Source organism: Heloderma suspectum, chromosome 2, assembly GCF_057233095.1.
Source record: "Heloderma suspectum isolate Gila_16-S chromosome 2, 16-S_ref, whole genome shotgun sequence".
Classification (NCBI taxonomy): domain Eukaryota; kingdom Metazoa; phylum Chordata; class Lepidosauria; order Squamata; family Helodermatidae; genus Heloderma; species Heloderma suspectum.
In genome coordinates this window covers 135,688,317-135,715,932 of record NC_139459.1, presented here as the reverse complement: position 1 = coordinate 135,715,932, position 27,616 = coordinate 135,688,317, and the positions used below count along the sequence as shown (strand labels likewise).

Sequence of the window (27,616 nt, the reverse complement as noted above, 5' to 3'; positions counted from 1 at the left end):
CGTGCGGTGAACTGAAGGACCAAACGGTTTCCCCTTCCTGCCTCCCCCGCCCAGATCCAGCTCAGAAGCACCCCTTTCCTTCTCCCCTCCTGTTCAGTCTGCTTTTCCTCAGTGGAATCCGTTTCTTCCAGCCACGGATCTCCATGTCCTGGTTTACTTTGCTTCTGACACGCCCCGCTAGGGACTGCATCTTGAAAGCTTGACATTCCTCAGCCATACTGTTCCGTTAACCTTCAGACGCCCCTGGGGGGGGGGGGGGAGAGAAAAGGGAGGGCGCAAAGCACTCTGCCAGGAAATGTGGAGACAGGGGTCCTTCCCTCTGTCGTGAATGCATTAGGAGACCCTCTGCCCGCCCTCAGCCACTCTTCTCTGATATTTTCCTCTCTGTCCCAGCCTTTTTTCTTTCTTTCTTTCTTTTTTTTTGCGCTACGGCCCCGGATTTTGAGATTCTCGAGGCTATAATAACGAGAGAAAGCGAGCAGTCACGGGGCTGAGGCATGAGAACATCGCTTTGCAGAGAAACTGCTGACTTCGCTCTCCCCCCCCCCCCCCGGCGCACACCTCAACATTACATCTCTCGCTTCCATCCACCCCCAGCCCCCTTTCCTGGTGTTTCCGATGGGAACGATCTCACCAACTATTAAAAACATAGCAGATTTGTTGAGCTCGGCAAAAGCAAGCCCATCACCTCCCCGCTCCCCGTTTGTTCAAACTCCAAGCGGGTGCGACGAATCCGTGCTGTGGTGTGTGTGTTCTTTTTAAATAGTCCAGACGGCCGTAGGTTGGAGACCCCGTGGAATTACATGCCCTCCTCCCCCTGGCAATCTCTCTCCCCTCCCCCAATTGCAGGGGGGCGAACAGCAACCTTCTGCGGCAGGAGCAATTGCTAACCTCTTGCAACCCTTACCGTGGGATGATGGGCAGGCAGGGGGGGCGGGGGAAACCAGAGCCAGCCGAGAAATGCCAATCCAGCCGCACCGGTAGCAGCAGCAGCAGGAGGAGGAGGAGGAAGAGGAAGGAGCCAGCGTAGTGTGTGTAAGGAGGGAATAGTGTCAGTGGGATGGTCCGGAAACCCCGTGATAAAAAGAGGGAGTAGGAAAGTCAAGACGCTGCTCGCTTGTCCTTCCTCGTTGCTGGCTCATCGTCGCCGTGCCCGGACACTATTCGAAGCGAGAGAACTTCTTGCGCCTGCTCCTGTCTGTCCGTGCCCTTCGGCACCGGCTTTCGCTCCTGAGGCACACATGGACCCGGCTAGTACCGGGAGGCTGATCGACTAGGGAAGCCGGAAAAGCGCCTCGCCTTCGCCCCTCGGAGAGGAGACCGAAGACCCGCCTCAGGCGCTGAGCCAGGTATTGTTGCTCTGCCCCCTTCGGCCGCTTTGGCGGGGTGGGAGCTGTCCAGGGTGCTGATGGTTCCGCGCTCAGCAGCGTGTCCTTAGCAGTAGGCGAAGGCGCGCGGAGGTGTCCTTGGTGCTGAACGCTCCCTTTCCCGTCTTCTGCTCGAACGCCCTGCTGCTCAGAGCTCCCCCAAGGAGACGGGGTTTCGGGTTTGCTCGCTGTACAGCGGTAAGCTGTCCTAGATGCGGGAAGAAGGGGTGGGGCGGGGAGAGAGAGAGAGAGAGAGAGAGAGAGAGAGAGAGAAAGCACCCGCTACTTTGTGGTTGCAGAGATTTGGAGTTGGCGGGGTAGAAGAGAGGGGAGAAGTGCTGCTGTTGGCTGTATGGGACAAGCTCCGGTACACGTACTGCTTGCTGAAGTCTCTCAAAACTGGACAGGGAGGAATTTGCACTGAGCTGCCCGTGCAAGCTCTCTCCTTGAGAGCTTGATTTGCTTGTGGGCTCGCTTATGATCATTTGGGAACCTTGATGCCTTGGTGCAAAATACAATGCATGAAAAAGACACACACACACACACACACCTACACACATACATTCTTTCTGCGTGGTCTCATTGCAACCTCATTTGAATTTGAAGCATGTCTCTCGATCCTTTAGTGCATGCATTGGTTCCCCCCACACACACACACACACCCTCCACCCCGCTCCAGAGTGTGAGGGCAAGATATTTCTTCGATTGCAGAAGTTTGGAGAAGGGAAAATGGCCAATGGATGCAGCACTGTGTTTTCTTTTAAGTAAATTCTCTCAAGCTCTCATTCCTTTTCTCTAAAGGAAAACACATCTGTCTAGATGGCTCCACTACCACTCTTTAAAACTAAAACAAAGCTTATAATTTTATTTGTTATTAAGCAGAATTTTTTTAAGGATCTGGGATATGTTTGTTCCTTGCTGCAGTGCCATTATAACTAGTTAATGGGTCCACGCTGTATCACCCCTTCTTATTCACTTCTGGAGTTCATGTCCTGACTCCTGTAAAACAGCTAGATTTGCCGATGTGGAGAATGTTGCATGTACAAACTCCTAGTCAGAAGGGGAAAAAAAACATATATTTTGTTTGCTAGTTAATAGTCTTAACTTTGCTGCTAAAACCTGAAATGTCTATGCTGCAATTTCATCCAGCATCAATAGTTAGAACTATTATGCCTAATCCTGAAAAAACTTCCTGATGACTTTTAGTGAGATTAACCTCATTTTTAATGGGAGATACATCCAGTCTAACTTTAGGGTCTTCTAAGATATGTGATATTGGTGCCATTCCACTAGCCAATTTGCATTAAATCTCCCTCCCTCCCTCTCTCTCCCTCATAATGTGTCTGATATTTAACTCAATTTGACTGGAGTGGCTCTTCTGGTCAATGATGCAGACATGAAGTTGGCCATTAGGAGATACTGACAGAGCAGCTTGCTGCTGCAAATTCAAGGAGCACAAGCACTTCAACCTTCAAATGCCCCCCCCCCAGCACTGCCTCTTCTCTTAACAGCTATATTCCCCCTGCCCCCCAACACACACACACACACACACACACACACACTTTCAGAACAACCTTTCTCAAAAAACACTAAGGATGAACAAAGTTGGAAATGTTTAACTCTTTACCAGTTACAAAATGTCATCTAAACCCTGTGAGTTCTGCACTGAACTGAATAGACCCTTCTATTGGCCTGATATAAAAAATGAAACAAGTGCCTGGAAAATTAAATTGAACAGCTCTTTGGGCAAACCTATTTACATAGCAAATGAATGTTCAGTTGCTGCACTTTTTTCTTTTAAACAGAGCTCTGCTCTGCTTGATTTCCTACCAAAAGATTCAGAGTGAATAGTTTCTAACTCCAGGAATAGTTCCCCATTAATTCAGTGCTATCCCATGACAGTATGTCAGCTTGAAATTGCTCCCTTTTTCTTACTCTCTAAAATATGTTTGGGAATATACTATGTTCTCTAGCTGTCCAAAACATGAGCAAGTAACTTCAGCTTCACTATGAGAAATGGTGTGTGATTTTGTGTGTGTGTGTGTGTGTGTGTATGTGTGGTAAGGGTGTTCAGTTGACCCGACTTCTAAAAGGACAAGCAGATCTAATGCAGTAAGACAGAGCGCTGGAGCCAGAATACAAAATACTAATGCTAATCTTTCATTTTGTGAATTCAGCTGTAGACTGCAACTCAAGGACCTGTCTCCTTCTCACTTGCATGTGAGAACTGATCTGGTGGGAAGGAATCTAAAGCCATCACCATGGAATTTGTAATGAAACAAGCTTTAGGAGGTAAGAGGAAAATGGTACTATTTTGCAGCTGCTTAATGGGAAGAAAGGATCTTAAGCCATTGTTATGACCTTTGCAATAAAAGGACAATTGATATGGCTGGTGTGATTGTGTAGATTCTTGATGATGACATGATTTCATACCTTTCTCCCCCATAGTGACTTTTTCACAGCAATTTGTGTTGTTGTTGCTGCAAATTTCACATTGGCAATCTTACAGTCGATGTGGTTTGAAGAAAGCCCAGTGTGGATCACTGAGCTGAGTGGCATGCACACGTTTACTTCTTATCCCCTTCTCAATATATTATATAAGATATAAAACTTGCATTTGATCCCTGAATGCTTTACAAATCATGAGGTACTATTGTATATATTTGCTGAATCTCAGTGCCAGTAGGTACTGAGAGCTGCCTCAGCCTATAGCTGGTTCTTGAAGTTCCAGTGTTCCATTCTAAATACAGCTTGAAACCACTTTGACTGGTATGGGCTGCTTGGAGAAAAGCCACATCAGTCAAACTAATTTCAAGCTGGCTTGTAGTTGTAGTGTAGATGTGCTAGATGGCCCTTTGATAATTGGCATAAATAAACTTACATAGAGAATGCTGCGGTAAGATGTCTAGTGCTGATCATTAGAGTGTCTTCTTGTGGTCTGTGTTGGCTGGTGTCTGATCTTTCAATGGATGTATTATATTCATGGGCATGGTACAAATCATTTACAAGAAAAAGTACAAGTGAAGAGGCTGTTCTATGATTTTATTATTCAAGTATCCTTATGGAAGGCTTATTCACCTCCTCCTGTACCATTACAGTGCACATTGTAAAATGCTCTTCCATTGACCAGCATTTCCAAGTCCTATTATGGCTTCATTTGAAGGTCATTGATTGACTTTCAGTGATTTTGCAAATCATACAAGGCTTCAGTTTTATTCCACATACATATTATCCTGTAAGTGGTAGGATTGTTGTTTATATTATGTGGTGTGGATGTGATTTGCAGTCTAAAAACACATTATGAAGCTATTTAGTTCATCAGATATATTTATATTCAATTTAATTCTTCTTTATGTACAAGGAAATTGAGTTTCTCACATTTACAAGTGATTTAAATGAATAACTTAGTCCTAAAAGAAAAGAGGAGGAGGAGGAAAATGTTTGTATTCAGGTTGTTTTCATTATTGTTTCTTTTGGATTCTTTGGCTACAGTTCTGAACATGCTTAGGCTCTACAATCCCTTTGAATACAATTGCTTTTAAAGAACATCATCCTTGGAAATGCATAGCATGATCCATCCCTTTGTGAGTGTAACTGCATCAATGAGAGAGGGTTGGCAAGGCACCAAATGGTGCCCCTTGCTCTCCCTGGCTCCTCCTTGGCATACACACATGTCTACAGCATAGTGAGCACTGCAGAGAATAGGAGTGTCATGCATGCCTAATGTCAATGTCCTCTTTGGTGCTCTGGCCTGCAAGCTATTTATGCCCTGAGGATCAGTGGGGAGGAAGAGAAGGCAGCTTTGGGCTCCTTTCAGTGGTGCAGTGAGGCCAGGGCTCACAGGGATGCAGTGCCAGCATTTTTTTATTAGCAGGGGTGCTGATGTCATCTGCCACCTGCCTCAGAATTCTTTGCTCCCTCCGAGCTTAGCTGCAATCCTCACAGCAGCTGAAGGGTGTGTGTGTGGATTTTCCAAGCAGCAATATATTGTTCCCTGTTGTATTGCGATATCTTTTGGCGGGCAGCTGGGTCTTGAATGGGCAGTTCAGAGCCATAAGCTTTACAAAAGACCTTCTCCAGGTGGAGATAGAACTGCTAGAGCTGGTTTGTTGATATGAATCAACACTTCTGCCTGCATTTTTAGACACTCCTTGGGGGACATGGTTATGGGGAATTGTCATGATAAGTGCCTGCACTTTAGAATTTACCACTACCCCGCTGGCTTGTCCTATGCTTTTTCCTGGATGTGTCCACCATTATGTCTGTACAGCAGTGGTAGTTAACTGGGTGCCCTCCATATATTGTTGGACTGCAGTTCCCATAAGTTCCAGCCAGCATAGCCAGTGGTCAGGGATTGTGGGTCTTGTAGTTCAGAACACATAGAGGGCACAAGGTTGCCTTATCCCTGCTATACAGGAATAGATTGTGCCCATGTCATTTTTCATGTATCTTTATTCTATTGACTTGGGAATACAGTGCTTTGCATAACTCAAAATAGAGGTTTTTTGTTTTTTTTCTAATTCTCAAATTAATTTGTGTTGATAATACTATTTTTAAACTCCTAAATCAGGGGTGGGCAACTTTTGGAGGTCTGGGAGACATTTTTGGCCCCTGACCTGCTGCCCACAGACCATAGTCTGCTGGATGACCCAAGAACGAAATCTTTTAATTTTTTTTAAAGGGGGGAGGTAATGGTGTCCAGAGCACTACAGAGCATCAAAAAGTCAGAACGAGTTTGTTTGCAAGCTCAGTTTGAGCCTTTCACTTTTTTGATGTCTCATTGTGCTCCAGATGCCATTTCCCCCCTAAAAACAATTTTAGAAAAAATTATTTAATCATCAGGGTGTGGGGGGCAGTGGGGGTGGAATGGGGGGTGGAAGGCTGCATGTGGGCCACAGGCCACATGTTGCTCAGCCAGTCCTAAATCCTAAGCATATGTTCCTAGAAGTAAACTCCAGTGAAATTCATTGGAGTTATGCCCAATTATAAGTGTTGTTGATGGCGATGTACATAACACCACCAATAATACAAGGTGTACTGAAGTGTAAAGCTAGAGTGAAAAACAACAAACAGTTCCCTGCACCTGAGAAGGAAGGGAAGGAAAGGAGAGGGAAGAGTAACAAGAGATGAATATGAGCAAATCCTTTTACACATGATTGGCCTTTGGTTGAGGACAAGGTCTAAGGGGTTAGGTCAAAGGCTTCATGAAACAGGTGGTGTCTGAAGGCAGGAGAGAGGTAGTACCTAGATTGGGTGGACTAAAATATAACAAATAATAAGAAGAAATATGTCCAGGAATTGTTCCATTGTCCAACATTTCTGGCTTTCAGCTAAGCTCTCCTAAGATTAACATCCCTGAACTGATTTTGTTGGGCATCATACACTTCAGGATAGAAGATCTCACTGCTACCTACTGGGCTGGATCCAGACTTAGTCATACATAGAGCTGTAGACCCACTGAAATTAAGGGCTCTTAAGTTAAACATAACTAACTTAGGCCGCATTGATTTCAATGAATCTACTCTAAGTATGACTAAGTCTGGATCTAACCCACTGTCTTATTACCCTGGATTCTTAAAACAAGAGACGGGGTAAGTCCTACTTAGAGTAGACCCATTAAAATGAATGGGATTTAAGTTAGTCATGATGACCTGAAATCCCATTCATTTCATTGGGCCTACTCTAAGTAGGACTTACATTGGATTTTACTCATGGTTTCAGGTTCTGGACATGGCAACTTGTTTTATTTTTATTAATTTTTTATTGTAACTTTTCAACAATATAAAACAAAACAAAAACAGAGTAAAAAAAGAAAAGAATTGTAGCTATATAACTTTGAATATATCAGTTTCAATGCATGCATATGAAATCTCTCTCTGTGTGTACACACACACACACATGGAAATATGGATTTCTAAGAATTATACATAAACTTCAACAAAAGCAGACCAAATGTCCAAATAAGTATCCATTCACAGGTGACATCTCTACACCACCCATTCAAATGTTGAAAGCATTATAGTGTCTTTAATCCATGCATTATAGGAGGTGAGCATTTATCCTTCCAGTGTTGTTGTATCGGTCTTTTAGCTGTCAGAAGGCCACAGAGAATCAATTTGAGCTGACCATGTGTTAACTTGAGAAACAGAAAGATAATTTAAAAGGACATGTACATCAGTAAATATTAAATAGTGTTCCTACAATGTTTATCCATATAATAACCTCCTCCCCCAAAGAGGCAACTATTGGTCATTGCCAAAACATACAGTTAAAAGAAGTGTTAGCTGTGTTACACCTCCAGCAATTAGCCAACTTAGACAAACCCTTATTAAAGAGATGCTGTGGAATCCAATAGACACGGAACAAGAGTTTTTGCTGAATTAGATATAACCTGAGATCCATAGATGCTTCAGGTACAGATGCTAAAAAACTGATTAGGCAAAATGGAACAATCCAACTCCCTATTCCATTCCTGCTTAAGACCCTGCATATCATATTTAATTTATTCACCAATAATAAGTATTGATAGACATGGATTTGGGGTCAATATAACTGGTTGGCCCCAATGAGTGCTTCCAAAAGTGAAGAAGACTCTGACTGAAGCGGTAAAAGCAGCAGGGCCAAACCTAGATTCTAACAGATGTTGCAATTCCAAGTATTACCATTCAGCCATACTAGACAGTCATATTTGACACACAAAGCCGAGAATGAGAACAACTCATCATCAGCACCCACTAGTTGATCCATGGGAAAAATAAATTTATCCATCCAGGTTCACCACAAAAACACTTTCTTACCAGTTTTTAAATATGGGTTTCCCCATAGACTCCATTTGGCATGAGAAAATGGATCAAAATGTAATTGATGTGATGTTGTACACTACACGAGGATCTAGCATCCCTTGAAGGATGTGTAATGCTTTCAGGTGGAAGCAGAAATCCCCCCCCCCCCGAACAAAATTTTGTCACCAACTTTCCCCTACCAAACTGCCACCACTATGCATGCAGGACTGTCATGTGCACCAAAGGTCTGCTGATTGTAGACACCCTGAAACAACACTTGGGAATGTGCATAGGTGATATATGTTTGTGAGCATATACATATCGCTAGGGGCAGTTTAAAAACATCCATTACACAACCAGCAGTATTTCAAATTAGGCATCAGATACTTTACTGGAGAATGAAATCGGGGAGTCATCCAATAGAGAAAGGGTTGTAGTAATGGGTGACTTCAATTACCCTCACAAAGACTGGATACATGCATTTTCTGGTCATGACAAAGAAATACAATTTCTAGATACCCTAAATGACTGTGCACTAGAACAGCTGGTCATGGAACCGACCAGAAGGGAAGTGACCCTGGACTAATCCTAGCTGCTGCCCAGGACCTAGTGCAAGACTGGGTTGTTGAACCCATTGGAAACAGGAACTGTATTGCCGGGGGGGGGGGGCATGAGCAGGAGGGTGTCATTGTGCTCATGTCCTGTTTGCAGGCTTCCCACAGGCATCTGGTTGGCCACTGTGGAAGCTAAATAGGCTGCTGGTCTGATCCAGCATGCCTCTCCTTATGCCTCTGATCCAGCATGCCTCTCCTTATGCCTCTGATCCAGCATGCCTCTCCTTATGCCTCTGATCCAGCATGCCTCTCCTTATGCCTCTGATCCAGCATGCCTCTCCTTATGCCTCTGATCCAGCATGCCTCTCCTTATGCCTCTGATCCAGCATGCCTCTCCTTATGCCTTTGATCCAGCATGCCTCTCCTTATGTTCTTATTATTCCATTATATTCATCTGCACATGTGTTCCCAGGCCCGAAGACCCACGGTGCTGGAGTTTCTCTGACATGTGGCAGCTGTGACCTCGTGGTCACTTTTGGAAGCACACAGAGCAGCAGGGAGCTGCTACCCTGGGGCACAAGCTGCCAGTTGGGGCCGGATCCGAGTTTTTGGGGGCTCTTGGGCAACAGAGGTCCCCAGTGGAGGCTGGAGGCTCTGATTTCAGTGGGGCTGTGAAGCCATTCTGGGTTTTAATCAGAACCAGCCAGAACTCTAAGAGAGCTGTCCATGGTGCTGGACCCTAGCCCCCAAATGGGTTCAGCACATTGGGCAGCACCACTTTTAGACTTCTGGCTGGTTCTGACTAAAACCCAGAATGGATTCACAGCCCCACTGAAATCGGATCCACCAGCCTTCACTGGTGGCCCCCCCTTTAGCACCTCCCATGTGGCCTAAGCAATCCTCTTCTAAGCACACAATGTCCATCTTTGACCCCAGTGGTACAGCTAGGTAATTTTAGGCCCTGGACTCAGTGGTCTTCCTGGAGCCCTCGTTCAATGGCCTTGTGTGGAGTACACATGGCTCTTCTACCCCCGCCGCCCACTGCACCACCATTCCATGCTTTACAAATTCTTCTACATTCCTGATATGTTAGAACTAAAATCACAAAGCCCTGCTTGCCAACCCTGATTCAAACAAACAAACAAACAAACAAACAAGAAATACATGAAGAATGTGCAGCTTTGCATTTGAAATTCACTTTAACTGTAGCCCAATCATGACTGCAGGAATAAGATGAAGTGTTCCCCCACTGCCCTGATTCTAAACACATTTACTCGGGAAGAAGTGACATTTTGTTGTTGAAAAGGATAATGTATTTAAAAGTCAAAATCATAACATGAGCATTTGTGAGCATATGCATGCCCATTGCCTAGTCAGTGGCTCCCTGACTGTAAAATGTTTTTTAAAATTAGAAGGATGTGCCAGTGATAAGCATCAACCCACTGCCTCCATCACCTGTCACTCTCTGGGTGGTCACTCTCTGCCCCCAAGGTGCAGCCTTAGTTACACCACTGTTTGCCAACCTACCCCCTTTTGTGGCCATTAAACCAGTTTAAGGCACAATCTTATGCCTGTTTAGGCAGAAAAAAGTCTTACAACTCCCAGCATGGCTGGCTGGGAAATGCTGGGAGCTGAAGGACTTATTTTCTGTCTAAACATGCATAGGATTGCACCCTTATTTATTCATTTAGCAGGGCCGCGGTGGCTTAGTGGTTAAGACGCTGAACTGCAGACTGGAAGGTCGGCAGGACAGCAGTTCGAGACCCAAGTGCCACGTGACGGAGTGAGCTCCCGTCGTCAGTCCCAGCTCCTGCCAACCTAGCAGTTCGAAAGCAAGAAATTGCAAGTAGATAAATAGGTACTGCCTCGGCGGGAAAGGTAACAGTGTTCCGTGCACCTCGGTGTTCAGTCATGCCGGCCACATGACCACGGAAGCGTCTTCGGACAGCGCTGGCTCTTCGGCTTAGAAACGGGGATGAGCACCGCACCCTAGAGTCGGACACGACTGGCTGGGGACACCTTTACCTTTACCTTTTTACCCCCAATAGCCAAAGCTCTCTGGGCGTTTCACCAAGTGAAATGTAAAACCATAAAATTCAATTGCATCATAAAACATAATGTAAAAAACATGAAAAAGTTTAAAACAGAATAAAACTAAAGTCAAAACAAACACTTTCAAAGCTGGCAGCAGTGCGGGGATCTTAGCACATGCTTGCACACACCTGATTGTTTGTTTTAACACTGAAAGACAAAAAAGCCTGAGAAAATGAAAAAAGGTGTTCAGCTGAAAAGACTACAATGTAGGCGCCAGGTGAGCCTCTCTGGGGAGGGCATTCTACAACTGGGGTGCCACCACAGAAAAGGCCTCTTTTTAGTGGCCACCCACCTCACCTCATGGGGGGGGGAGATCCGGAGAACAGCCTAGGAATATATCCAATATAGTGGGACTTACTTATGAGTAAACACTCATAGGATTACACTATTAACCTTCTTTTTTTAACCCATTTGTGTGTGAGTTGGGGAAGAGGTTTAATAATGATCCAAAGTTCCCCTTTCGTTCCTTGGGGTGTGAGCCAGTGGTTGGTAGCACCATAGAAAGTAGCCAAGAGAAGCAGATCCTTCCTTGTCAGCAGCTGTCTGGGCTGCCCTGTCCAATGAACAGTAAGCCATGAAGCAACCACTGCTGCCCCCTCTCCACCCTCGCTCTGCCTGCGGCTGGCTGCTCAGCTCAGCACACCAAGCCTGCCCAGGAGCAGCTACCAGGGCCAGGCCAGCGCACCAGCAAGCAGCTTGTGATGCACACTGGCAATGCACATTGCTTGCTCAGCTTGGCAGCAGTGCACAGGGGTAGCTCAGGCTGTCCCGCACCCAGAAGTTGACAGCATGTGCACGTACCTGTATGCTCTTGAGCTGGGGCTGTGTTGGGCAAGTCCGAGACACGCAGGACATTGCGTGTCAGGGCTTGGCGATGGGCCCTCCTGTAGGCATGGGCCATTGGCAGCTGCCCGACAATGCTGACTCTTAATCCCAGCCCTGCTGCCAATAAGTGGCATGTGTACAGATGTTTCGGCCATATGAGTGGACGGCTGATAGTGTGGGTCTTCCCACCTGATTGGCACCTGAACATAAGAACATAAGAATGTAGGAAGAGCCCTGCTGGATCAGGCCAAGGGTCCATCTAGTCCTGCATTCTGTTCACACAGTGGCCAACCAGCTGTCGACCAGGAACCCACAAGCAGGACACGAGTGCAACAGCATTCTCTCACCCATGTTCCCCAGCAACTAGTGTATATAGGCACACTGCCTCTGGTTCTGGAGGTAGCACATAGCCATCAGGACTAGTAGCCATTGATAGCCTTCTCCTCCAGGAATTTGTCCCCCTTCTAAAGCCGTCCAAACATTCTCATCGTCATCCCTTTGGGACCTGCTGGGAGGGAGGGTACTCATTTGGTGGGAAAGACCCATCATATCAGCTCCACCCACATGTACACATGCCAGCATGCTCATGTGCAGGATTGAAGCCCTTGCTGGTGACCTGTGGTGAGGATTCAGCCTGTGCACCTCCAGCCATGACTTGGACCTTAGGAGTACCAGCACACTGTGAGTTCGTGGTTCATTAAGATAAGTGAGTGTGTGACAAACGTGCAGGATGTAAGAAATCCCACCGGCTTTGGTGATACTATTTATGTGCTTTTAATTAGGCCCATAGTTCCGTACTGCTCAAAGAGGGCGGATCTTGAAAAAACAACAACGCACCAGCCTAGCCAATCAGCAATTTAATTGCTGCTTTAAAACATAAACTTACTCGTACAACCCTCTAGGGTATTGCATCAGCAACAAGACTTCGGTGTGAGCTCTGGTATCACTCAAGCTAGACATGTGATGGCTTCGTAGTATCAAAAGCAAAATTAGCACCTCTGCATAGGGTTTGTACAAATTTAGTCTGCCAACATGTTGGGGAAAGGGGCAAAATGACTCAGGGAATCGATAAGAAGCAGCACGGTAATGCGTACAAGGCAGGTTGGACATGCGCTGAGAATACAAGTGTATTTTCCCACTTTGGAATAAACTGAGGTTATAATAACAGGTTCCACCCCAATTGATTTGTCTGGCAATTTTAAATTAGCCTGTTTCAAACTCCTTGGGCTTGGTTGGTGTGCAAACACATTAATATGAACAAAGCAAAGCAAATGAAATCCCCTGAGGCTTGCTGATGTGCATCTTAGAATGTGCCTTGGTCCTTACCTAGACACAACGATGGACCTTCTTATGGGGTACTTATCGAGACTTCGCAGCAGACTTACAATGCTGGTGTTTCTTGCAGCAATATTGACCTTGAAACAAGGTCAACCTTGCAACCAGCATCAAGGCAGCCACTGAAATTTAGTGTGATGCAAGGTTAAGGAAGCAAATGAAACAAACGGAATGATTTTTTGGCTGGGAAGGCCATAAAGTTGTCTTGGGAAGTCTTACAGATCTGGAGAAGGGAGTGAAGAAAAACTGCTAGAAAAGAGAAGGGCACGCAAGCTTCTGCACCTGGGGTGCCAAATGCAGCCAGCGCTCCCCTCGCACCATATGAAAATGTAATAGTGGTAAATTAAATAACGGACAATTTGGCACTCTTTAATGGCACCCTAAGGCCATACTAAGGACTAGGTTCCACTGAACACAGCAGGATTGATTTCTGAGGAGACAGGTATAGGTTTGCAGTGTAAGTCTGCGGTCTGTGGCTGCTATGCTGCATTGTATCACCATAAAGCCAGCCCTGTACAGATTTTACAGAAAGACATAACAGATACATCTGGCTAGAAAGATAGATAGCAGGCAACAAGATAGAGAGCAGGCAAAACGTGTCCCTTTTTACCTGTGCACATGTTCTCCCAGACAAATGGACACATTTGCATTTGTGTGATCAAATGGCTTCAAATTAGATCATGCCATTAGATAATACTGCTGCACCACTCTACTATTGGTAGATAGATAATAAATAGAGGCATTGGAACTAGAACAGAATTTCCGAAGACAGACAGAATTAGGTTTGAAGCAGGGTAGTGATCCTTCCAATGAACTTGCGCACACTCCGGGAGAGAGCGGAGGACAGGAAGGCCTGGCATGCTATGGTCCGTGGGGTCACAAAGAGTCGGACACGACTGAACGGCTGAACAACAACAACAAACGATCCTTCCTATAGAGCACAGGGCAATCTGGATTCAAATCCAAAGTTTGCTAAAAGACCCTTCTGTGGTGATCCTCTGCAAATATATATATATATATATATATATATATATATATATATATTTGGGGTTCTGCAATGCGGTACATTTAGAAACAAGGAATAGCTACCCAACAACAGCTTATGAAATGACTCTGAGAGCCAGTGAATTAAATGTAGGACAGCAATGAGGCTCATGGTGCCCTGTTGAATGGTGTGGGACTAGGTTACCTGAAGGACCATCCTCACCCAGATGATCCTGCTCAGGCCTTAAGGTCAGCCAGAGAGGCCCTGCTGGTAGGCCACCCATTCAGTCAGGCTAGCATGCAAAGGAGTCAGAGCCTTTCCAGTAATGGCCCCACATTTATGGAATTCCTTCCTGAAGGATGTACATTTGGCCCCCTCTCTTGTTTGTTTTTAAGCAGTCTTTAAAGACCTTTTTTTGTTTCCATCTGCTTTCTATTGAAACAATGAGTAGGATTTTCAATGTTAATTATCTCTGCTTTGAAAAGCGAGATGCTTTTTTGGTGGTCTGGCTGAAATTGTTTCACATGGACTGGGAGCCGGGAGATCCAGGTTCTAGTCCCCACTTGGCCATGGAAGCTCACTGGGTGACCTTGGGCCAGTCACAGCCTCTCAACCCAACCTACCTCACAGGGTTGTTGTTGTGAGGATAAAACAGAGAGGAGGAGGATAATGTAAACTGCCTTGGGTTCCTTGCAAGAGGAAAAAAGGCGGGATATAAATGCAATAAATAAATAAATAAATAAATAAATAAATAAATAAATGTTTTTATATATTGATTTCAAAGGGCTTATGGCAGCCTTCCCCAAGCTGGTGACCTCCAGATATTTTTGAATTCAACTCCCCTCAGCCCTAGCCAGCATGGCCAATGGCCAGGAATTCTGGGAATTGTAGTCCCAAAACCTGGAGAGCACCAGGTAGGGCAAGGCTTTTATGATATTCACTGTAAGCCACCTTGGGAAATTTTTGTTTTGAAAAGTGGTATATAAATCCTTAAATAAATACAGTAGGTATGTTCTTATGTTTAAATACATTTTTTTAAAGGGGGGGAAACAAAGGTCCCCATCAGCCTCTTTTGATTCCCCCCAAACCTTACACGGTTTCATTAGGGATGGACGAAAGGGACTTACCTCGTCCTGCAGCTTGCTTCGCGGTGGGGGGGAGGCGCTTCGCTTCTCACCCCAAAGTTCAGGCGAGGGGGGAGAGGTGCCCCGCCTTGCCCGGCTGAAATTCGGGCCGGGGGGGAGCGCCCCGTCTACCTGGCCGCAAAAAAAAAAAGTAAAACACACACACACACACACACCCGTGATAGGCTACATAACGATTTACGTAGCCTATCACGGCTAGATTTCCAAAGTCAGCCATGATAGGCTACGTAAATCATCACATAGCCTATCACGGGTGACTTTGAAAAAAAAAAAGCGTGTACGCAAATGGCGGCTCCCATGGGGACCGCCATTTGCGTTCCTTATTTTGGCACGTCTAGTCTACGTAAAGATTTACGTAGACTACGGCGAAAATAAGGGCAACGCAAATGGCGTGCCCTTATTTTCACCGTAGTCTACGTAAATCTTTACGTAGACTAGACGTGCCAAAATAAGGAATGCAAATGGCGGTGCCCCATGGGCACCGCCATTTCCATACGTGCTTTTTTTTTTTTTTTCAAAGTCACCCGTGATAGGCCACGTGACGATTTACGTAGCCTATCATGGCTGACTTTGGAAATCTAGCTGTGATAGGCTACGTAAATCGTTACGTAGCCTATCACGGGTGTGTGTGTGTGTGTTTTACTTTACTTTTTTTTTTTGCAATGGCAGCGGTGGCAGCCGGTTGGGAGACCGGCCGCCGCCCCCGCCCCTGCCAAAACGCCGCCGAAACGCCACCGGGACCCACCGCCGAGAGGGACATTCGCCGAAGGTAAGTCCCATCCCAGGGGTGGGGGGCGGCGGAGAATTTCCCCAACACTTTCGGGGGGCCGAATGCGTCAGCACTCGGCCTCCCGAAGATTCGTGGAGAAATTCTCTGCCAACCCTAGGTTTCATAGCTTGAGCTCTTTCACTCCAGCTCTTTCCTGAGCAAAGACAATTCTTAAAATCCCTGCTAGATGGCATGGTAAACCACTCCAGAGCATGCCTCGCGACTGAAACAGGCTCCTGAAGTTCTTACCAAATCATGCATAAGAGGACACTTCCTTCTTGCAATATTCTCTTTTTAAACTATTTATTATTAGGATTCATTGCACAATACTTAAGAAATGCAATGTAGCACAGAAAGTAGGGCGGGGGATCACAAGCTGGAGAGAAAATAACATAGAGGGAAGGCAAAGGAATGAGGCTGTGTGTGTGTGTGTGTGTGTGTGTGTGTGTGAGAGAGAGAGAGAGAGAGAGAGAGATTTAATTCTATAGGAGCAACTGGAATATTGCAGTTGCAAATGTAGAAGGAAAGGATATTACATAAACCAGAGAAGAGAAGCAAAATACTATTGTGAGAGAGGTAAAGTTACTCATTAATGCCATCTGGTTTTGCCCATGTCAAATAAAGAACTTACATCGTGTTGTTGTTATTGCAATATTGTGTGCACTGGGTAGAAAACAATGTGATGTGAATATACATCTTTCAGATTTATATGAATTTATGAGTCACCTTTACACAATTATTCAATGAACTATAAAATACAAAATAAAGTAAGTTATCAGAATATATACCCCCCCCCACACACACACACAGACATAAAGACATAAACATGCATATATGGCAAAGCATCATCTCAAAATAGTCAAACCTGGCTGAAGACTAAGGAAATGCTAATTATGCAGAAATGTTTCAGAAATAATCAGATTAGACAAGTGTATATGACGCTTTATTGACAGGTCAGGTTGTTAAAATAGTTCCAGGCCTTTGCAGGGTGTCAGAAGGCTGCTGCAAAATAAATGAAGGTGCGCCATACAGGTTTTTGGTGTTCTCTTGACAAAGTAATGCAGTGTTAACGTGCACTGGGTGAAAAATTCAGGAGCGGAAAGACTGCCATGGCACCAGTACCAGATAGTTATAACAATGGTTTGTAAGCCTTTCCATCAAGTTTCTGTTGATCCACCAGATTCTCTATCAGTCCATCTTACCATCTGTCTCCTAAGCTACCTGACACCAGATAATTGGGGCTGTTCACACAACAAGCACGGAGTGTGGGTTGTTGTTGAGCCATGGGTTGTTTGTTGAACCGTGGGTTAATATATTGTCTAAACCCAGGACATTTTCTGCAGGGTGGCTTGTTAACCATGCAGTATGGCTTATTTTCAAAAGGAGAAGGGGACGACAGAGGATGAGATGGCTAGATAGCATCACCGATGCAATGAATATGAACTTGAGCATACTCCGGGACAGAGCGCAGGACAGGAAGGCCTGGCGTGCTATGGTCCATGGGGTCACGAAGAGTCGGACACAACTGAACGACTGAACAACAACATGGCTTATTTTTCTTGAACAAGCCACCTTGAAAACCCACCCTGAGAGCAGCTGATCAGATATAAGAGTTATCCCCTGCTGCACAGTGACAAATGCTCCCTTTCCCTGTGCAGCAAGGGAAAGCTCTTATCTCTGATCAAGTGTTGATCAGAGATAAGAGCTTTTTCCTGCCAGGAGAGGGGGCAGGGCCTGGGGAAGAAGCCGGTGGGTTGGATGAAGAATCCCCGTGGGCCATACTCAACCTGTGGGCCAGAAGTTCCTAATCCCTGATCTAGTTCAGCATTCTGGGTGAATGGACACCATTGGTAAAAGGATGCATGGTGAGCTTTCCCTGGGGAGAGAGGTCCAAAGATGGGACACCAGAGCTGAAAATGCCCTCACCCTAGTTGCCACCTGTCTTAGATGGTGGTGGTAGGGACCCAGAGGGGAGTATCAACAGATGATCCCAGCACATAGACTGATTGATGTGGGAGCAAGTGTTCCTTCGCTGCACATGAGCAGTGGTACTCTTTTGCATGATTACCTCAGGGCTAAGTTCTGGCTTTAATGATAGGCATTTGGGGACAAAGGGCCATTTCACACATTACGTTATCTTTTAGGAGTACACTTCCAATGTGTGTGTGTGTCTTTTAATTAAACAACTAAAAACGTCATGTGTGGCTTTGCTTATGCTTGCAAACCGCTGTGTGCCGTACAGATACACTCGTCAGGGAGCCATGGTTGGCTGCAGCTCCCTGTTGAGTGTATACCTAGTCAAACCTGAGCTTGTTTCTGTAATGTGTGAAAAGCACCTCATGTTGGGTTCAACTTAAATCCTGGTATTAATATGCTTTTGAGGGATGGAAAAGAAAGGGACAAAGGTAGTTGTGTGAGGCTTTAAATATTCCCTAGCATTGACACTGTAAGTCAATGCTAGGGAATATTTAAAGCCTTACACAACTATCCTGCTATCCTTAAGAAAATATTCCAACACCACCACCCCAGGACAATCCACTAGTTGGTTCAACTGTGACTCATTTATAGATGGAAGGGCTCCAGTAGGGAAGGAAACAGATGTAATGAACTTCAGTTGATCAAGTCTTTTTCTTTCATTTTTTTGTTGTCTTTTTGATTAACAAGAAAAAAAATTGGTGAGTTGAGGCTATAAGAATGCACTTTAATAACCCCTAGATGCCATTTCTTCCCCGATGACCTTTGCTAATATTAGGCAATGCAGGACTCCCAGCGACACAATCTCTGCATTTTGTGCTGAGATATAAAAATGTAATGTGGTCATTTATAAAAGATTTAAAATCAAGTGTTAAGCACACAGAGAGCAAAGGTAAGCAAATGCTGCGACAGCCTGCTCCATATTTCATTTGGGGGCAAACCTGTAAAGTATGTTGGCATTAGTCTATTATTTATCATTCTAATGCATCTGCAAATGATGGAGATTAACTCCCAAAGGCCAGCAGGAGGGCAGATGACTAACCAGAAGAGCTGAAGTTTATGAAGTCATTTTTGGCACAGCCTTTGTTATTGGGGTGTCCATATGTGAACTGGAGACAGTGTGGGGAGAAAGGAAAGGAGAAAAATGAAGTAATTTGGGAGGAGCAGGAGAGAAATATTCAGCTCCTGCATGGGGATTAACTCGACAGGAGGTGGCAACAGTGGGGGAGCTGTTGTGTGGGGGTTCTTCTTTTAACCAATTGCCCCAGCAATGGTTGCGGTGATGGAGCTCCAAATGGGCATCCTAATGGGCTACTATGCCCCCCCAATGCCTATAGAAGGCTGCTACACAGTGCAGCCTTTTCCAGCCTGGTGTCCTCCATACGTGTTGGACTATAACACCCATAATACCCAGCCAATGGCAATGCTGACTGGGAATCATGAGAGTTGCTGTCCAACACATCTGGAGGGTGCTAGGTTGGAAAAGGGTGACATAGCATCATTTCAGAGAAATTGTGGGTAAAAAAAAAGATAGATCGCACTGTCCAATGCATTCCGAAGTGACTTCTTCCGCATGGGCCCTCTTCAACAACCAATTTCAGTCCTAGTCTTTTTACACTATTGCAAAATAATTGCCTGATAACCCTACCTATCATGCTGAGGTTGCAACTCTTACTTATTCCAGTCAGAGGACAAATTTACTACTCAAACCTGCTGATCTCCTTGCTGCTTATCTCCTCAAAGCCAGACTGTACAGGGCTGGCATGTACAGTGCACTTCCCTGAGCCCCCAACAAAATCCACCACCAAGGACTAGGGATGTGAGATGCTGGGAATCCCATTCCATGTAAGCCTGATGGATTCTGCAGCATTTCCATTCCATTAAGTGGTGGTGGACTGCAGTGGATTTTTTTTTCAGATTCTGGAAATATTTTGCACATCTGGGGGGGGAGTTCCACCATTTCTGCAAATTTTAAAATTTCAGGACCTTTAAATTTGTGCAAATGGTGTTGTATGTTTTTAAACACCTTCTTATTGGCAGTCTTGCGCAAATGCACAGGACTGCAGGTATGTCCAGCAGAGTATGTAGTCCAGCAGAGGCATATTCCGCTCTTGTCAATATCCTTGTCAATTTCATACTCCACTTTGGGGCTTCCTAAGCGAATACATTGCATGAGGGGCGGGGGGATTGACAAGTTCTGAATCAGTCTGATGAGGGAATTTGCACAAATTAGGAAATTTAAAGAAATTGAACTAGGAATTGGGAATGAGATGAATGTGAACGTATGTTTGACAATTTGCAAAAAAAAATAGGTGGACACATGCTCCTGCTTGCACTCCCATTTTGGGGTGAGCAAAACCAAAATTCTGATTCAACCCTAGCTGCAAAGGAGAGAGCCTTCTCTGTGATAGCCAGGTTGTTGACCGCCCTCCCCAGAGAGGTTTGTCTGGCACCTACTTTGCATTGGTTTGAGTGCCAGGCAAAGTGTTTCTTAAGGCCCAACCCTATGCATAAAATTGTGCCCTTATTCTCTTAGGCTTTTTAGGAGCCCTTTAGAGGCTTTTTATGGGATTCAGAGGTTTTGGCTTTTTAACATTTTAAGCCCCGTCTCTGTTTAATTTTCATTGCATGTGCGGATTGCAGAGTTCCACTTTATTTTTTTCCCTCTAAAAATGGCAAGATATGCAAATTGTGGCTGCAATTTGTGTATCTTGGGCGAATTATGGCCGTAATTAGTGTAATTTGCACAAATTGTGGCCATAAACTGCTTAGTTTTGTGTAAATTGCACCTACAATTTATGCACAACACAGCACTTTATGGCCACAATTTGCACAAATTATGCTAATTACGGCTGTAATTTGCCCAAGGTATTCATACTGCTGAAATTATTTGCATATCTTGCCATTTTTAGAGAAAAAACTTAGACCAAAAGCCAAAAGCCAAGCCAGGGGCCCTGGGGAAATCCATCGAGCCATAAGAGGGATGGATTCCCTGCAACAGACATCCCTCAGACCGAATATAGGTGGATTCCTACATTCCTACTTTATCCCCATGAAGCCATTTAATTGCCATGAATTCGGAAAGAAGATTCTCTCTATATGAAGAGCACTTTTTCGATGAGCAGGGTGCTTGTAACATCTTCTTTTTGCTAGAGTTCCCATCTTCACAGAAGTTTCAAATGTATCTACTTGTAGTAAACTATTAGCTGTATTTATAGAACCAAAAAGAAAAAGAAAAAGAAAAAGCATCCATCTGATAAGAGAAGTGCTCAGCACCCTGAGTGGTTTGCATGCATACTGTGTTCAAAGTGAATAATTTATTTCTCACTTTTTAAAAAGCACTTTTTAAAAGATGCAGTTGACAGGCTGGGATCTCATGATGCAAGGCCATCTTTCTCAAAGAATAGAGAACTTCATTTCATCATCATAATCTTGGAGGTCATTAAATAATGGCTGCTAAAGAAGAGAAGCACATGGTTCCACTTGTGAAACCTTTGACAGAAAGTTTTTGATTGAGGAGAGAGCGTTTTTCATGGCACTATCCATTTATGGAATGCCCTCTCTCAACAAGTAAGAAAGCTACCTCTGCGTGTCAGCATCATACAGATGCCAGGTTAAAACTGTTTTCTTCTTCAGAGCTTTTAACAGCATTTTAATGCCTATTTAATGACCATTTTATGATCTGCTGAAAACTGATTTTGTTTTGTTTTCATGATACTTATAGTTCACATTATTTTTATTTGCCCATGCTTTCCCCCTTCTTTGTTTATTATTCATATATATATATATATATATATATATATATATATATATATATATATATATATATAGTTGCTGTTATGAACCACTTTGCAGACTGTAGAGTGGAATATCAGCCTGGAATGGCTCAAGTCATTACAGAAACAAGGAGAAAAAGCATGAAATGCATATAGGTTTGGGTGATTGGGGAATGTGATGTTTAAACCAAGCCTACATTCCTATGGGACAAAATCAATGGTCAGGAGGACTGGCCCTACCATTAGGCAAACCGAGGCAGTCACTTCAGGTGGCAGATGCTGGGAGGCGGCAGCTAGGTGTTGGAGAGAGCTCTGTGTGCTACACAGCCTGCCAGGCACCTCCTAAGTTAACCTGCTGCCTTCAGGTGCGGTGGAGGGTATGTTCCCATCACCAGTGTTGAAGAAAAATTCAACAGCTTTTGTACATGGAATGGGAAGGGTGCTGTCTTGTCCTTTGCCTCTGGCAACAAAATGTGTTGGGCTGGCCCTGATGGTTAGCAATTAACAAGACTGTAGGATGTAGGGATGTCAGAGAATTCTGCCACAGATCTCGGTGAGGCCAAATGCCAGTGCAGTCAGCCCCCCGAACTCCATGGTGGAACGGCCTCCCCCCTGCCCCCCCGTGGATCCCCCCCAGGATGAGACTTACCTGGGGCAGATCTTCCGGGCAGCAGTGGCGGCAGCGGCTGGTCTTCCGACCAGCTGCCGCCGCTGCCATTTCCAGTGTTGGGGGGGGGGGGAAGATGTGATAGGCTACATAAAGATTTACATAGCCTATCATGGCTAGGTTTAAAAAACAAAACAAAATATGACGGCGAAAATAAGGGGGAATGCAAATAGCATCTGCTATGCTATTTGCGTTCCCCTTATTTTCGCCGTCTTAGTCTACATAAATATTTTTATTTATGTTATTATGTTCCCAAAATAAGGAACGCAAATGGAAGCAGCTGTAGCCGCCGCCATTTGCGTACGCGCGTTTTTGTTTTTTTTTAAAGTCAGACGTGATAGGCTACATAAAGATTTACGTAGCCTATCACGGCTGACTACAGGGACGCAAACGGCGGCAGCTACAGCTGCCGCCATTTGTGTCCCTGCTAGCCAGCGGCCGGATGTCTGGCTGCTGGCGGAGCCGGCCAGCGGCTTCGCAGAATCCCCGCAGAGCAGAGCTGGCCGGCCAGGATTCCGGGGGGAGGGACGGAGCGCCTCCCCCCAGTGGAACCCAGCGGAGCCAGGTAAGGGGGATTTTGTACATCCCTAGTTGGATGGCCGAACATTCACACAGCGGAACGGAACCCCAGAAAGGGTTGCAATGTTTGCACAAAGAGCATTCAACCAGCATTGCCCTCCCCCAACATTCCCTGCAAAATAAGAGCCCCTGTCTGCCCTCACCCATAATAATGATGCACTCTGTGCTTGTTGATATATTTTTTTAAAATGTACACGTTTCCATCCCAATCTTGCGTGACCAAGAGACCCAGTCCAGCAAGGGGCTATGCAGATATATGTGAGTTTAGTTCTCAATGGCTCCCATGAAGTTCTGCAAAGTAAACAGACTGCACGTGGGAACACCACTGGGGTAGAACTAGGGCAGCCACTTCAGAATTGCCCCCAAAGAGGAAATGCATCACCCAAAAAGAGAGACACATTCACAAAATGTTTGCACATGCTAATTTCTATGTATCAATGCACATTTAGAAAGAATTATTTAAATAGAAATACAGTTTCATAGTGGGGAAGACTGGGACCAGGTGACCTGCGTGCCTTGCTCAGTCCAGGTCTTGTTGATGGGCAGCTTCAAGGTCCCTTACATCCCATAATATTTTTCTTTATCTTTCAACCAGACTTGAACTGAACAGCCCTTCAAACAAAGGACAGTCCTCCAGCTGCCCTTCAAACAGAGGACTATCCTCTGTAAAAGAAGCCATCTGGCCACCCTAGGGCTAATTGTATCCCCCACCCCTGACATCCTAGTTTAGGAGGCAGGTTTAGCCTCCATCCCAGTTCTGTTCTTGAGCACACCCCTTTACTTTCTCCAAAAATGTCAATGGTTGCCATTCACTCTCATGGGGAAAAGTAAAGGACTGAACTTGTGGGACACGTGTTGTGTGTGTGTGTGGGGGGGGGGGAGAGAACTGCCCCTCACATTGATCCAGCCTCCACTGATGTGGATCTTAAAGTGGGGTTCAATGGGTGAAACCCAACATTGCCCAAGTGGACAACAACTCCTGCTGGAGGACTTTCCTCTCCTCTCTTCCCCTTGCACCCCCCCCCCAAATCTGATCTGGAGGGCCCCTCAACCCTCCTGGGCATATTTTGAGGGCACAATGGGGTTGCAAGGGGAGGGGGAGTCACCCCTCCCCATTCCAATGCCGTGCCATTGGTGATGGTGGTGGTGGGCACTAATTGGTTACAACCCAACATCTCTCTGTGACTGAGCACACAGAACCTTGGTCCATGCTTATATATATCCTTCCTATACTGCCCCATAGCTGAGGATCTCTGGGTGTTTTCTTCCCATTAACAGGCCCACCTCCATATACAAACTGCCCCTCATAATGATCAGCATGTCGCTAGTAAAGTCATAATACAGAGAGGGCCCCTGAGAATGGGCAAAGTACATTTTACCTACCACCACCACCACACACACACACACACACACACACACACACACACACAGAGGCTATTAGGAGTGAGATTTCAATACATAGCTTCCAGGCAGCCTTGAGCTCAGAACACCTCCTTTCAGAACCATAGCCCTGGGTGAATACCTTCACAAAAACTGGAAAGGACTAAAATTGTAATTAGGGTCCCTCAAATACAGTGAAATGATACTCTGCAGTCATAATTAGCTTCAGCTAATTCAATTACTAGACTTTCTGGTAATATTTATGTAGTTATGTATTTATGTATGTATCTATGTAAGTATTTATGTTATTACAATCATATCCCACCATTTTTTCCTCCAAGGAACCCAAAGCAAGTTACATGATCCCCCTCCTCTCCAGTTTATTCTCACAACAACCCTGTGAGGTAGGGTTAAGGCTGAGAGTCAGTGACTGGCCCGGAATTGCCCAGTGAGCTTCATAGCTGAGTGGGGGACTAGAACCGAGATCTTGTGAGTCCAACACTCTAACCACTACACCACACTTGCTCCCAGGGTAATCTTTTTGGTGTTTTCCCCTTGTTTTCTTTTCCTTTTAAAGGGAAGAGCTAGGGCAGGGACTTGCTGATGGTTTAGATGGATTGCTGACATCAAACAGTGCAAATTCCCAAACAGTCTTGATTGGTACTTCCATTACTAAACTGGGCGCGGCCACCAGTTTACTGGTCAATGACAGTCAAACAGAGCATTTCCCCTATGTCAACAGAGAGTCATGGCCAATGGTGGCTCCCAACCCAAGGAGAGTGTTGCTCTACTTAGAAACTTGCTACTTTTTCTTGTTAATTGTATGACAATTAGTACTTTGCCCTGCCTGTTTGGCCTCTGGAGCCAGACACTTCCTAGGATTTCAAGAAGTGAGGTAGTGTCTCTGCTCTGAGACAAGAGAGCTTGACATTTGTGTAATAGGACGTTAATGGAATACGGCATGACCTGATGGCTTTCCTCTGTTTCGCTCAAATGTCAATTTTTACTTTTGATGGTTTGTCATTGAGATGAGTCCAGGGTGACAGCAGGACACACATGAGACTTGCTGAATTACTATTATTTTTATGTTATATATGGCAGCTTTCCCCAACCTGGTGCCTTCCAGATGTTTTGGACTACAATGCCCATCAGCCCCAGAAATTTGTAGGGCACCACATTGGGGGAAGCTGTTAAATGGCACAACCTAGGCAGGTGTCTTGCTCTCCAGCTCAGCCAACAACACCCTGGCTTTCTAGCCACAGCAGTCCTTTTTGGCAACATTGCCAGTAAGACCCCAAAAGGGAATGAATTGAATATGAATGCAGTGTTGGTAAGTGAATTTGCATAGGCTATTCATGGGGCCATATGATTCAAGATTAATGCAATTCAGGGCTTTTCCAAGCAAATCCTAATCTTCCCATAAGTGAGATCTAAATTGAGGGCTGTGCTCTCAACCATTTTGATGCCTCCTCCCTGGGCTTTGAAGCAACAATAACAACAAGATTAAACAGCCAGAAAGCAAAGCCACATCATATGTGCTCATAAAGGGAATTTATTTATGCACATATATGTGGAGATTTATTTACTCCCTGCCAAACATACAGATGCATGAAATAACTTGAAGTAACCTGGAGGTTGTCTGCAGGATCTATTATGGTTCTGATTTGTTTACATGGTGGGTGGACGCAGATGACCAGTTCTTAGGATGGCCATGTGTCCTCTTTTACAGAGGACTGTCCTCTATTTGAAGGGCTCTTCTGTTCAAGTCCAGTTTAAAGATAAAGAGCCATAGGAACTGTTACCCATCAACACTTTGCACCTGGACAGCAGGCTGAACAGACAGACACCTGGTCAGCCTTCCACACTATGGTGGGATGTATTTCTATTTAAATTATAATAATTATTTCTAAATTTGCCCTTATACATATACATATAAATATAAATTAGCATGTGTACATTTGGTGCAAATCCATGTACTCTTTTGTCCTCTTCTTTGGTGGTGCATTTCCTCTTTGGGGGTGACTCACAAGTGGCCAGTGGAGGCTGTTGACTCCGATGTCAATGGGGCAGTAAATCTGCACTGGGTTTAGGTAAGAACCAGTCAGAACTCTAAAGAAGATATCCAAGGTGCTGAACCCATTTTGGGGGCATAGGGGCCAGCACCTTGGATAGCTCCTTTAGAGTTCTGAATGGTTCTGGCTGAAACCCAGGGCAGATTCACAGCCCCATTGACATCAGAGCCACCAGCCTCCACTGCCTTGACCCTGGCATGGAGAAGTGAAAATAAAATAGCAGTCATTTGTAGACACACTGTCGGCCTTTCTGCAACTCTACCCCCCTCCCTGCATGGAGAGTGTCTCTTTACCAGCCTTTCACATGCGACAGGACCTGGGGATGCTGCTAAGTGGCAGACAAGGGTCACAGCAAAGCTTGACTAACAGCTTGTGATCATATTTTCTCTGGGGCCCAGTAGTGACATGTTGAACCCGTTACCCTGAGATCGGTCCCCAGTTCTCATCTCAACTCTTTTTGCTTCCCTTGAAATCCTTTGGACATTTCCTCTGTGCAGGACCCCCCCCCCCATTGTCTTGAATTTTTGCTTTGGGCAGCCCCATAAGTTGCCCACAGCCCCATCATGAAGATATATTTACTTATTATTACATTTATATCCCACCTTTTCCCCTCTTACAAGGAACCCAAGGCAGCTTACATGATCCTCCTCCTCTCCATTTTATCCTCACAACAACCCTGTGAGGTAGGTTAGGCTGAGAGTCAGTGACTGGCTCAAAGTCATTCAGTGAGCTTCATGGCTGAGTGGGGATTAGAAGCCAGCTCTCCTGAGTCTCAGTCCAATGCTCTAACCACTACACCACACTGGCTCTTGTTTTGTATTCCTTGCCTCTTTTTCTCTCACATTAATGCACCCTACTTACAAATATACCAGCTTTCCTCCTTCAGTTGACCCGCTGTGAGTGCTCAGCTTGGGATTTGCCAGTCAACCTGGTTTCTTTCTGTCTCTCCTATCAGTAACTGTAATCAAAGCCCTGAAGGCAAAATTAGACTTTTACTGACTTCTGTGTAGCCCAGTCATTCCAGCCACGCCCTCCGTGAAAAAAAATATGCATTTTGGGGGGGGTGAGGGTGGCTTCCAGGCGGCTGCCACTTCTGGAGCTGATGATCTTCTCAAGCAAGCAACTCCATCCGTGAAGCATGTGCGCTTTGCCTCTGAGCTCTTGTTTGCTCTGCACTGCTCAATCCACAGCACAAATCCTTGGAAGTCAATTCCACAGGTTAAAATGGAAGGGCCATTTGTGGAAGGGCCGTGGCTCAGTGGAAGGCTAGATGGACCAGTGGTCTGACGCGATATAAGGCAACTTCCTATGT

The 27,616-nt window shown here is 45.2% G+C and overlaps 1 protein-coding gene across 1 annotated transcript in view; it reads left to right on the top strand.

Annotated features, from left to right (window-relative positions):
* Positions 1-922: 922 nt before the first annotated feature.
* The window catches only part of CPLX1 (complexin 1), a 226,683-nt gene continuing 199,989 nt past the window's right edge, over positions 923-27,616 (top strand). The window contains exons 1-2 of the mRNA XM_084832175.1: positions 923-1,349; positions 3,545-3,659. Of these exons, the coding sequence (XP_084688301.1) occupies positions 3,629-3,659 (31 nt within the window). The 5' untranslated portion in view covers positions 923-1,349; positions 3,545-3,628. The remainder of the gene's footprint in view (positions 1,350-3,544; positions 3,660-27,616) is intronic.